At 49.0% G+C, this 12,704-nt stretch overlaps 1 protein-coding gene across 1 annotated transcript in view; it reads right to left on the bottom strand.

Moving 5' to 3' along the window:
- The window catches only part of Ark2c (arkadia (RNF111) C-terminal like ring finger ubiquitin ligase 2C), a 101,349-nt gene extending 95,139 nt beyond the window's left edge, over positions 1–6,210 (bottom strand). The window contains 1 exon segment of the mRNA XM_051202084.1: positions 5,770–6,210. Coding sequence (XP_051058041.1) covers positions 5,770–5,830 — 61 coding nt within the window. The 5' untranslated portion in view covers positions 5,831–6,210.
- Between the last annotated feature and the right edge of the window lie 6,494 nt (positions 6,211–12,704).

Below are 12,704 nucleotides of genomic sequence, written 5' to 3'. Positions count from 1 at the left end.
ATCAATAAGTATTTCATCAATTACCCTGAATCTGAGCCTCTCTGAGGAAAGCCCCTCAGAGGCTAAACCATACCAGACACTGACAAATTCCACTCACACTATGAGCTGGGAATTTTTTTTAAGCTATTTACATCCACGGAGTAACTAATGTGAACGTGTCCTGTATTTCTGGGCAGCAGTGGTCCGGTAGAACTGAGGGACCCACAGTCATAGGTCAGAGTCAACGGCTGACTGTCTTCTGGCCAGCTCTAGGGAAACTCCAGCTAACACCAGAACCCAAAGCTGCGGCTTCGCCCTCCTAGAGAGTCATCAAGTTCCCAAAGAGAAACATCGAGATGCTCATTTAAAGAGAAACGGGACATAGAGGAAACGTGAGAGAATCGTGAAAGAGGCTGCCCTGGCTGTCACCTGCGTAAAACACGGTCAGCCGTCTAGGTGGCTTTCCCCCTCGTCTGCTGCAAAGTGTAATCGTATTTGCTGTTTTGTGGGGAATTTCTACTTAAGAAAGCTCATTAGTTAAGTGGGACTTATCGAATGCTGGTCAGAAGAGAAATCCAGAGACCATGGGATGGGTACCTGGTCCATTTACAGGCAGCTTGCAGAAAACCCTGGAGTCAATGCTCCCACAGCAGGTACAAGGCTGAGAGAATAAAGCCCACGTGCAATGGCTCTATAGTTGGGTCTTGAGTCAGGGGAGAGTTCTCCTGCACGTTAGGCATTTAGCTGATAACCTGGGTCGTGTACAGTCCAGACTCCATGTGTTGCTAAGGCGCAATTGCTATTAAGCCAATTGCATTCTGTACTACTTCTGGATTACTGAAGAAGTATCTTTGAAATGTACTGCTGGAGAATTCTGAAATACTGAACATTAACTTTAAAAAAATGTAAGATCTTAGAGTTGATTAACACTGATCTATCTTTAGGGGGAAATGACAGTGGTCACTCAATGTGCTTTGATCGTTACCGACGTTGGTTGGAAGTGTCATTTTGCTTTTACCAAACTTAGGTCTCAAATAAACCAAAAAGAGAATAAATTAAAGACAAACCAGGAAAGCTTCAAGGGCCTGGCCTCATAGATCTGTATGCTCCCTTTTGCACACACCATAGCACAAGCCTCCGTCAAGAACACCCATGTGTGCCCATGTGTCACGTGTGTCCATGTGTCACAGTGAATCTGTTCGGCTTTTCCTCCCAGGCTGGGAAGAAAGGAACAAAGGACCAGAGCAGAGAGGGCAGCTCTTGGGGGTGGGCAGTGTCTCGGGAGGCCACAAAGAAGCAAGGAAGCAGAGGGGTCAGGCTCCCGTGAAGTTGCAGGCCATCCTCCCTGAGGGGACCGACCATCGGAGACCCGCCCAGAAGACTTGGCCTAGACAGCCAGGACTAAGCACATCCGCCAAGAGAAACGGCTTCAAAATGATGACCCCTTGAAGGAACCATGAACTTCTTTAATCAACTGATTTCCTCTGGTGTCTAAAACGCCTCATTTAACAAAGCTTGTTCTGGGCTAGAATTGAATAGATGTAATTGACAAATGCATGAATTTGGGTTCCACTCTGGGGGGGGGGGCACTTTTCTGTTGGCTTTTCCAGAGCAATTGCAGGAGGGGGTAAAGGGTTCTTGCAATTCAATTTGGACATGGGTCCTGACTTCCCTCTTGACCTCCCCCACCCCGCTCCAAGGGGCACACACTCTGAGACAAAGGCCAGATCTGCTTTGCTTTCTCCCCAGAGAGGCCCTAGGGCCACAGATGAAGCAGCTGTCGGGCAAGCAGGCTGTAATCAGCTTTAACTGGCTCACAGCCCACAGAAAGTGCAGACTCCTATCCCTACAGTCCAGATGGGGCTGCTGCCCTGGGATGGGGAGGGTATCAGGGGCTTCCATCCCAAACATCTTCCTTACCCAGGGTCCAAATGACAAACTTAACATTTGTAGGTCTCAGGAATTCCAATGCACACATAGAAAGGGATGCTTTGGATCATGGCTTCAGCTACATGTCACACGTGTCTCCCTCCCTGCCCCCCCCCCACCGCATGATTTGTAAGGACAGTAAATCAATGAGACAGTGAACAAAAAGTCAAAACACAACTCAAAATGGGCTTCTCGGGTGAGTCAATTCTGCAAGGTTGCTAGTTAAGTACAGTACCCCTTTCTCAACTCAGTGTGACTTTCCCCTTTCTCTCCAATGCCTCGTTCCTTGGACCTTAGGATGAAAAGTGGGCGGTTGGGCTGTTTCAGTGTGGCAGGACAAGTGACCCTTCCCGTGGCCCCAGGCTTCTATTGTTATGAGATATGGGCTACATGACATTAGAGTCATCATCTCTACACCACAAACAAAAAAAAAAAAGGAAAGGAAAAGGAGGGAAGAAAAGGGCATTCACTCAAATCTTACAATGGGAGGTGGGGTGGCGGTGGGCGAGGTTGAGGACAGAAAAGCAAGGAGGCTCTAAACAGCAGGGGACGACAATCAATGGGGGAGACAGCAAGAGAAAAAGCACACTAGGTTAATATAGGAAAACTAGTTCTTTATTGAGATTGTATATTAGTATTAGTGGATTCTGTGTGTAACAATGTCATCATGCACACGATACAAAAAAAAAAGAAAAGGAAAAAAAAAGAAAAAAAAAAAAAAGAAAAAGAAAAGGCTGGGCCCACCATGCTTCGGAAGGGTAACAACAAAAGCAGCGTACAATGAGCAGATGGCCGGGCTACACGACCACAGTACGGTTCAGCAGGGGAACGTCTCTAACCGAGCGCTGTACAGTGTCAACTGGGGGATGTAAAAAAATACAGACCATGCTTTAGTTTTAGTACAAGGTGAAAAGATACACAACCAAAAGGATATTTGATACATAAAAAATTACCCACAAAATAAGAACAAGAAGTAAAATTCAGCACAGCAGAACACGCTACCCCTGTTTAATGGAAAACCATTTTGCTGAGGTTTTTGTTGTTGTTGTTTTGTTTTGTTTTGAGTTTTTCTTTTTCTTTTCAGATTGCCAAACGGCATTCTGGGGAGGCTGCTTATGACTGTTTTGGAAGGGCCCTCAAAGTAGGCGCCTTATTCTTTTATGACTGCTGCTGTTTTGTTTCAGTTTTCGAGCAGGTCTGGCTGGCCAGGCAGCAGAAGGGAGCCGGCTGTTAAAGGGGCAGCCCTGAGGGCCAGGGCAGATGTCCAAAGATGCTCTTGACATTGTACAATTAAACAATTAGGGCCCTATGGCCACAGCAGCTCCCCTTAAGCCAGAGACCTTGGTTCATCCATTTTTTTTTCAGAAGGCTAAAATAAGCAGCAACTGTCTTTCATCATAGATTTTCTTTTTAATATATATATTTAATAAATTTTGCCTCCAACTAAATGTTATGCCTGGGTGCTGCTGGGAGGCCAGCTGATGGTCACCCAGACAAGCGGAAAATGGGCTGCTACAGCCTCCAAGCCAAGGCAAAAGGAATCCACTTAACAGGGATTTACAGTGCAATGTACTCAGCTAAACAAGATGAAGATACAAAAATGGTTATTTCTCTACATCTATTCTGAAATGGCCTACATCCTACACTACTACAATGGAAACTAAAAGAACAGGCTTAAGCTAGCAGACTAATAGTTTTACAAGAGAATTTGTGGTTTAGGACCTTTGAGTTAAGCTTTAGTATCCTCTATCAGAAGGGTCACGGGTTCTTAGCGCACCGTGTTAAATTTCACCCACAGCCCAACTCACTCCTCAGACCCTAAAATTTGATGTGGGTGTGTTTACCGTGAAAGTTTGCCACTGCAATTCTGACAGGCAGAATTGGTTTTGTTGGATTTTTGTTGGTGGAAGGGAGGGTTAGTAAAAATAAATCTTAAAGGCAGCTGAACAATTTGAATTTCAGAACAGGGAACCAGCATGCTGCAATGATATTTAGAGATCGGTGGTATTAATGAGGATGATAATGATTTAATCAGGGTAATTATACTTTCAGGCTCAACACCCTTCTTAATCATTTTTGAATTTCTGCCTAGTGTAATGCTCCACACCCGTTTTAAGAGGAAATGCCAAGTAATAAGAGATAATTGTGTATTGGGGAGCAGGGTGGCATTTCATAATCTAGTCCTGACCTACTCTACCAGCCCCCCCCCAACCACACCACGCTGGCCTGAGATAGGGGATACCTGCCGCTTAAATAGCAATGCCTTCCTCGGATGGAGACAGGAAATGGTTAAGAGGGTGTCACAATACAGCTAAATGCGGAGGCAGAAGGGTCACAGCGCACACAGCAGCGAGTTGACCATTCACTGAGCTACACAATGAAGGAAAAAAAAAAAAAAGATTTGATAAATGCAGAATGTCATCATTCTATCAACACACACCAAAAAAAACCGCAGTTCAAACAGGCCTAAGGGGCCAACCTTGCCTTGAGATTTCTGGGGAGAGGCACGAGGTTGGGGAGAGTTGGACTGAAGGAGGGCTGGGCTTTCCTAGCCTGGTGCAGTCTGGCCCCTGGGGCGCACTAAAGCGCAGGTTCCGTGACCCACCCCCAGCTCTGACCAGAGGGGGTCGGTAGGCCAAGGGAAGACATCATTCTTGTAAAAGGAGGGGATGCTTAGCCAGTAGGGATTTAAGCAGATGTGGACTGGGTGAGAAGAAACATTTCCAAGAGAAATGTGAGTCCAGAGGCAGAATACAAAAAGAAGGAAAAAAAAAAAAAAAATGAATTGATGTATTTCAGATTTGCTTTGGGAGGTGGGCATTTTTGATTAAAAGAAAATGGAAGAAATGTGGAGTGGGGGAAACCAAGCTATTGTTGCAGGGAAATGTAAGGAAAAGGGGGTGTAGGGAAGAGGGACCGTGCAAACACACCCCATATACCACAGTTAAAAACAAAGACATCGCCAGCCTGCTGCTTGGTCAACCCCTGCCCCGGGCAAAGGCCTGGCGTGGGGGCAGCTTCCCACCTCATTCTCACGCACAACTCAACACCCAAGAAACAGACAACCCGCTCCGGACCGGCCCAGGGGTGCAAGGTAGCGCACGTCTGATTTCCGAAGCGCGTAAGCACACGCGCGCGCGCACGCGTATACATGCATACACACACATACACATGCACACGCATACATACAAGCATTTTGAACCTGTAACTGCTACTGTCATACAAAGACAGTTGCCGGGGAGGGAGGTGTGCAGGCTACAGAATAAGGGCAATAAAACAAAAAAAGGATTAAATGAGAGAAAAGGGACAAGAAGGTACCAGTAACCATGAGAAGGAAGGAGCATGGGATGGGGCTGATCCCAGCTCACCGCCATTGGCCTTAAGACCCCCAAAATGAAAAAAATAAAATACAAAACAGAACAAAACGCACAAATGTCTTTTAAAAAATCACTGAAAACCAAATCTACCCCCCCACACACACGCACGCGCGCGCGCACACACACACACACACACACTCACGCACGGCATGCATCTCCTTTCGGTCACACAGGGCTAGGTTGGGGAAGGGGCTGATTTGGAGGAACCATGTCCGCCGCAAATAATAATAATAAAAAATATGGGGCTGGGGAGGAAGGGACCCAAATTCACCAAACCCTAACTTCACTACAAAAGCTCCCGCGAGGGTGCCACCCCACACTCGGGGGTCTCCCCAGAAGGGGGTGGGAAGCAGCACCGCTCGCCTCGCCCCGCGGCTGTGCCTGCGCCCCCGCCCGCCGCGCCCGCCCCCGCCCCCGCCCCCGCCCGGTGCCTGCGGCGATCCGCGCTCGGAAGGAAGCAGACCCCGAAAGGAAAAAGCGATACCTCTGTTTCGCACAGAGCCAAACACTGGAAGCACGAGATAGCCGACGTGGACCAGGACCATCCTGGCTCCTCGCGCGGCGGCGGCGGCGGCGGCGGCTGCGCGCGGGCCCTTTGTGGCGCGGCTCCGGGGCGCGGGCGGCGAGGCTGCGGGAGCCGCCGGGGCGGGAGGCGGAGCGCGGGGCGCAGGCGGCGGGGCGGCGGCTGGCGGGGAGACAGATGGCCCATGGAAAGGCTCCCTTCCCGGCCCCTCTCGACATTCAAAGGCGCTGGGGCCGCAGCTGCCGCCACACAAAGGCGCGCGCAGCCAATGGGAGCGGAGCGCAGCGCGGCGCGGCCTCGCCGGAACCGCGGGGGACAGCGGGGACCGCGGGCGCGCGGGGCGGGGGAGGAGGTGACGGCTAGAGGAGCAGGCGGCCAATCGCGGGGCCCGCTGCGGTGCGCGCGGGGGATGGGGGGAGCGCGGGGCGCGTGGAACCTGGCTCGGTCCTCCGGCCGCAGCGCGCAGCGCCCTGCACACACACACGCGCGCACACACACACACACACACACACGTGGGCGAGCGGGCGGACGGGCGGCGTGCACACGGAGCGTGCACACAACGGGAGACGTGCTCCCGGACATGCATTCGTCAGCGCAGTGACAGGCAGCCAGTGCACACGACCCAGAGGTCCCCGGGCACCGCACAAGGGTCACTCGGGGACGTGCGCACCGATGCTGGCGCACGTGCAGAGCCTGACTGCAGGCGCAAGTAAGGCTGGAAAGACAGCAAGCAGCCGCAAACAGGACTCGGGCATTGCCGCAAAGACAGACTTGCACACAACAACAGACAAATGTCTTGTTAAGGCAGGATGTGTGCAGAAGATGCATTCTCCAAAACACACAGAAGTGGACACACAATGCAGAAGCCGGTGAGATGGCACACTCCAAGCTCTCTACCTGACAACCGCGATCTTGCACTCTTAAGAGTACAAAGCTCTCTCAAATTTGCTTAAACGAAAACCGTTTGCTGCAACGTGCACACCATCAGCGCAGGGATACACTATCCAGAAACCCAAGTCCCCTTCTCCACCTTACTCCTGCTCTGTCACTGGCATGTCCAGCCATTTCACAGGCACGCCCACTTCCACATTCTCAGGCAGATAGGTGCAGATTCTCATGTGGAAGCCGAGCTTCCATGCCTTGTGTGACCGAAACTTGGCCAGCCAGCCAAGGTACTTAGAGACCAAAGCACCTTCTGAAACTGTTCTCCGTCAGCCGGGGCTACCTCCAGGCACATTCGGCCTACCTAGTAGGAAGACACTGAGAGAAGGCTTCGGGTCCATACCAAGGCCAGAGATCACTCACCTACTGGCAAGAGAGAACAACTCCTACACCAGGCTTCTTTTCGAAATCTAGTATGAACTAGCTGGTAAAACCACAGATGAAAATAGGAGTGATCCCCTCCCCTCAGGACAGCCATCTGTACTGTGCTACAATCACAGCACCTGGAGGTGAAGCATGCAAGCTTGGGAACCCAAAGCCTGGGATGTGGGATGTGTCAGTGGTGCAAAGGGGAACCCCCCACTGAGTCAGGCAAGATGCAGACTGGGTGCCACTGGGTGCTTGCCCTGAAAGGGAGGTGGCCTGGAGAGGAGTCGGAGCTAGGGGAGCAGTTAGTTGAAATGACCCCAGGAAAATGTCCTCTGACACTTTTGAGATTGGCTAGCCCCAGGATGAAGGCAGCCAGAGCAACCTAGCAAAGCCCCACACACCTTGCCCTCAGATAATCACCTCAAGCAGGCATCAGCTCTTCCCAGCTTTCATTATTAAACATGCCATCTCTAAAAAAGGTTAAAGAACGAACACTTTAGCCAACGCCTAGGAGAATGTCTTCCTGTTCTCGTCCAGACCCTGCCTGCCACGTGCACCTGTGAACATTGTCGGTGTTGTCATAATGCACACATTTCTACATTTTAACACATGGCTCGGTTTCCTCTACCATGGGTCTGTCATGAGGAACAACCGAGAAAATAGATATTGTGCCTTTAAATAATACAGAGAAATACAAACACATAAGTGCAACAGCAGTTACAAGAGGGAAACTTGGTTGTTACCTTGCCCTCATACGCTTTTTAGATGACGCTCAGAGACAGTATGGACATGCTCACCATCATCCCTGGCTCAGCCCACACCTCCTTAGGTATAGCCGGTGTAACTCTTTATTTCTCTTTTTCAAAGCCATAATGGTGGGGTAAGTGATATCCACTCCTCCTCCCCTTAGTTAAAATCTATTAAAAGTACAATCAAACAAGTTACCGATACGAAAAAGTCCTGCAGACATTTTCTGCTCCTTGAGAGAAGGCAGTGCCTTCGTTCATGTCCCCTTTGTCCATTGCCCAGAAGCATGCACTGCTTGCTGTCACACTTAGCATGTGAGTCTCAATCAGTATAGGAAACAGACAGTAAAGGCCCATCTGTGCTTCCTGACCTAAAATGGGAAAACATGACCTTCCAGAATTAACAGTGTTAGGGATGGGGGTGCAACCCCATGGTAAAGCCCCTCCCTAACATGCATGTGGTCCTAAAGCCAATCCCCATGACAGCAAAGGCAAGTAAGTGGGCGCTGGAGAGATGGTTAAGACCCTGTGTTGCTCTTCCAGAGGACCTGGACTCACAACTATCAGTAATCAGAGATCTGATACCCTCTTCTGGCCTCTGTGGGCACCAGACATGCATATGGTACACGGCCATACATGCAAGCAAAACACCCATACACATAACATTAATTAATTAGTTTTAAAAAGAAAAAAGCAAAGATTGTACAGAGTCAGTGCTATCTTTGGTCCCAGACCCACACTCTAAGTCCTCTCTTCTGGCTCTGCTGTAGCCCACCCACAGAAAAATTTCTACAGTTCACCATGTTTCAGGAGTCTAGGGCATCTGTTTGGAGAAAAACCCGGAGGCTGTTTGGTTTGGATACAAAATATTCCCAGTGGCTCATGTGTTGAGGTTTGGTCTTCAGCTGATGGAGCTGCCAAGAGGTAATTGGATAAGCACATTTATCTCATCAATATTAATCTGTAGCTGTGTGGACTATTAAGAGAAGGGAGCTGGAGTAAGTCAGTTGCAAGTGGTGAACCTTGTCCCTGGTCCCTTCCTCTCATTCTGCTTTCTGGGTTCTGTGAGGTGAGCATCACTACTCTACCAGTGCATACATCACCATGGTGTCTCATCCTGTCTCATCCTGGGCCCTAAAGCAATGGAGCCAGAATTGATCAAGTAGTTTTTCACAACAGTGCAAAGCTAACACGCAGCTCAGTACTGATCTAAGCTATGAGCAATCATTTTCCCTGTATCCAAGGTGAAAACAATCCACCATAGTGGTCAAGTCAATTAAAAAAATGTCTAAGCCTAATGACAAAATTTCTACTCATCTCCATGCTGTGCTGGCACCAAAGTCTGTGCAAAACAGAAGTACTTCTCTGAGGGAACACTCCCCATGAGTGAACACTCCCTCCCATGAGTGAACACTCCCTCTCATGTGTGAACACTCCCCCATGAGTGAACACTCCCTCTCATGTGTGAACACTCCCCCATGAGTGAACACTCCCCATGAGTGAACACTCCCCATCATGAGGGAACACTCCCCCATCATGAGTGAATACTCCCCATGAGTGAACACTCCCCATCATGAGTGAACACTCCCCCATCATGAGTGAATACTCCCCATGAGTGAACACTCCCCATCATGAGGGAACACTCCCCATCATGAGGGAACACTCCCCCATGAGTGAACACTCCCTCCCATGAGTGAACACTCCCCCATGAGTGAAAGCTCTCTTGTGACTAGTGACACTGTAGCTCTGTGTTGAGCATGACTGGGATTCTTGAGGCAGTCTGTTACAGAAAAAGGCTCAACTCCTAAGGGTCAGGCCACAAACAAAAGAAAATAAGCCATCACAAAGAGCCTCCCACACCATCTAGGATGAGAGAGGTGGACTTGAATAATTAAGAAATCCTTTTAGTGGGTCAGGCTGAGATGAAGACCCAAACGTTTGGATCCATCGGAAGCAGGCACTAGATTTGACACTGGGGACGAGGGCTCAGAAGGAAAGTCAGAGAAAGATAAAGAAGGTGCCATAAGCAGAAGGAACTCGAGGGAGAGGAAGGAGACCCTCAGCCATTTGGGACGAAGCGCTGTGTGTTCAAGCTGAGCTGATATCCTGGGTTGAGGGATGCATAAGAGCAGATGGGATTGGACTCTTCGTTCCTATCCCCGTACAGTCGCAGCAGAGCCTGGATGCCGGCACGTGTCCAAGCTGAATGAAGTAATTCAGCTCCAGCCAAGTCCCCAGGTCCACATCTCCAGTGCCACAGGGAAAATATCCTGACCCTGGTGAGACACTGAAGATCCCCAAACACCTAGCAGTGAAGTGGGATACCATCATGAACCCTGAGATGTTGTGAGGTGGCTTTCTCAGAGATTAACACTCATTTTGGAGAGACGCTAGAAACAGGTTAAACACAGGGAAGGAACCAAGCAAAAACCGGACCGATCCTGTCCAGACTGCACAATGTTGAGAGATGGATTTAGTAAGAAGTAATGAAGAACTTTATACCCACAGGACATCGTACTTCTAGGCAAATACCTCCAGTGATGCCTCAACAGCAAAAGGAAGGCAATGGGACATGATGAGTCATCTCTCAACAGCAGTACCAGTTGAGGACACACCTTAGTCTTTCCAGAAAGTGGCACCAGAACCTGGTGAACCTGATCAACCTCCCCGCCCCTACCCCCTACCCCCAGAATATCAATAGGAAATGGAAATGTGACGAAAATTCTTTGGGGATTCATGCAATCAGCAATGTCCAAGGCAAAGACTGAATGGGACACACCAACCATTTCTGCCAAAAATCAATTGCCAGAAGAAAAGGAGGGACGGAGGGGGAGCCTGCAGAGGCAGAAAAGATCGGTTATCCAAGCCTTGTATCTAGGCTTTTGTGAAATGTAATTCAAAGAAACAAACTGGCAAAGGCAATTTGTGACAGCCAGTCTGACAGCCAGTCGATGGCCTTTGGGAAACTAAGGATTGTTTTGTTTTAGAAGAGATAGTAGTATGGTGTTGGCCCCTCCACAAGCAACCTTTCCCTTACTTGGTGATATGAAACTGTCCAGAGCAGTAGTCCTCAAACCTTCCTGATGCTGAGACCCTTTAATATAGTTACTTGTGTTGTGGTGGTCCCCAAACATAACATTATTTCATTACTACTTTGTAACTGTAATGTTGCTACTGTTATTAATTGTAAATACTTTTTTGGAGATAGAGGTTTTTCAAAGGGATCAAGACCCACAGGTTGAGAACCACTGGTTTAGAAGGTTCTTACTGCTCTACAGAGGATGGTGCATGCGTATAAATGAAACCTTGCTTTTGCAGACAGGCTTTGAGTTAGTAATTGGGGAAATGTGTGAAGGTACATCATGTTGTTATCCCTACATTTGCCTTTGAGCCATCCTTGTGGCCCTTTCATCTGATGGTGTTAGTTCAGTCCCCTGCTGTGACAGCTTTGCTGTGGTGGCTCTGTCCCTCATGTCTCAGCCTCCTTTAGCTGCTCAGAACAGGTGTCCCTCTAAACCAATGGTGTCAAGAGGGCCACCTGCATGCTGGTGGTTATAGCTTATGCAGAGAGCCAAGGAAATATGCTGGTGTGTGTGCGTGTGCATGCATGTGTGTCTGTGTGTGTGTGTGTGTGTGTGTGTCTATGTGTGCGTGTGCGTGCATGTGTGTGTCTCTGTGCATGCGTCTGTGTTTCTATGTGTGTGTGTGTTTCCATGTGTGTGTCTCTGTGCGTGCGTCTGTGTTTCTATGTGTGTGTGTGTGTGTGTCTCTGTGTGTATCTGTGTTTCTATGTGTGTGTGTCTCTGTGTGTGTTTGTGTGTATGTCTGTGTTTCTATGTGTGTGTGTGTTTCTCTGTGTGTGTGTATCTGTCTATGTGCCTATGTGTGTGTGTGTTTCTATGTGTGTGTGCTCGCGCGTGTGTGTCTGTGTGTGTGTGTGCCTGTGTGTTTGTCTGTGTGTGTGCCTGTCTGAGTCTATGTGTGTCTGTGTGTGTGTGTCTGTGTGTGTGTGCCTGTGTGTGTGTGTGTCTGTGTGTGTGCCTGTGTGTGCTTGTGTGCCTGTCTGAGTCTATGTGTGTCTCTGTGTGTGTGTCTGTATGTATGTATGTATGTGTGTGTGTGTTGTATGTGTTCATGAACCTGGGGAGGGACTCAAAGGTTTATTTGGTAGGCAGCAGGGAGCACTAGCACTGTGAGAGCTGGCGTGGAGGATTAGGATAAGTTCTGTACCCAGTCAAAAAAACAAGCAGGGCAGTGGACGGTTTCTGGGGCTTGGACATCAGTTAGGTGGGTTTGAAAAGCCAGGTGCCAGAGCATTACGTTGAGTCTGAGCACCAGTGTGAGGGTGGAAGAGGACACACCGAACATTCCTAACCAGGGAAAAGAATGTTCTACAGGCAGCTTTCCCGATGACACATGAGATTCCACAAGCAGTACCAAATCCATCTGTCCCCAAACCCAGAGTGGCACCATTTAAAGCCTGTCAGACTCAGCTCTGAAAGGCAAGCATCCTTCCTATTACCCATGCTTTGACTCTCAACATGTCCTGATTGCACAGGAAGAAGACCAAGGCGCTGCCGAGGAACGGCTAGCACCCCCAGTATCTGCTCTGCTTTTCTTTGTTGAGGGGGCAACCTCTTAGTCTTACTTGAATATAAAGACTACATTTCCCAGATTCCACTGCAGTCAAGTATGGCTCTTGGCTCACTTCTGACCAGAAGAACTTACATGTGATATCTAAGAAACGTTCTTCAAGGCAGGGAGTTATGCCTTTCTTCTTTTTGTTATCATTTGTACTGACTGGAAGGTGGGACTGGAGCAGTCATACACAGTAAAGTG

This window comes from Phodopus roborovskii, unplaced genomic scaffold, assembly GCF_943737965.1.
Source record: "Phodopus roborovskii unplaced genomic scaffold, PHOROB, whole genome shotgun sequence".
NCBI classification, from domain to species: Eukaryota; Metazoa; Chordata; class Mammalia; order Rodentia; family Cricetidae; genus Phodopus; species Phodopus roborovskii.
This window is presented reverse-complemented; position numbering and strand designations above follow the sequence as displayed.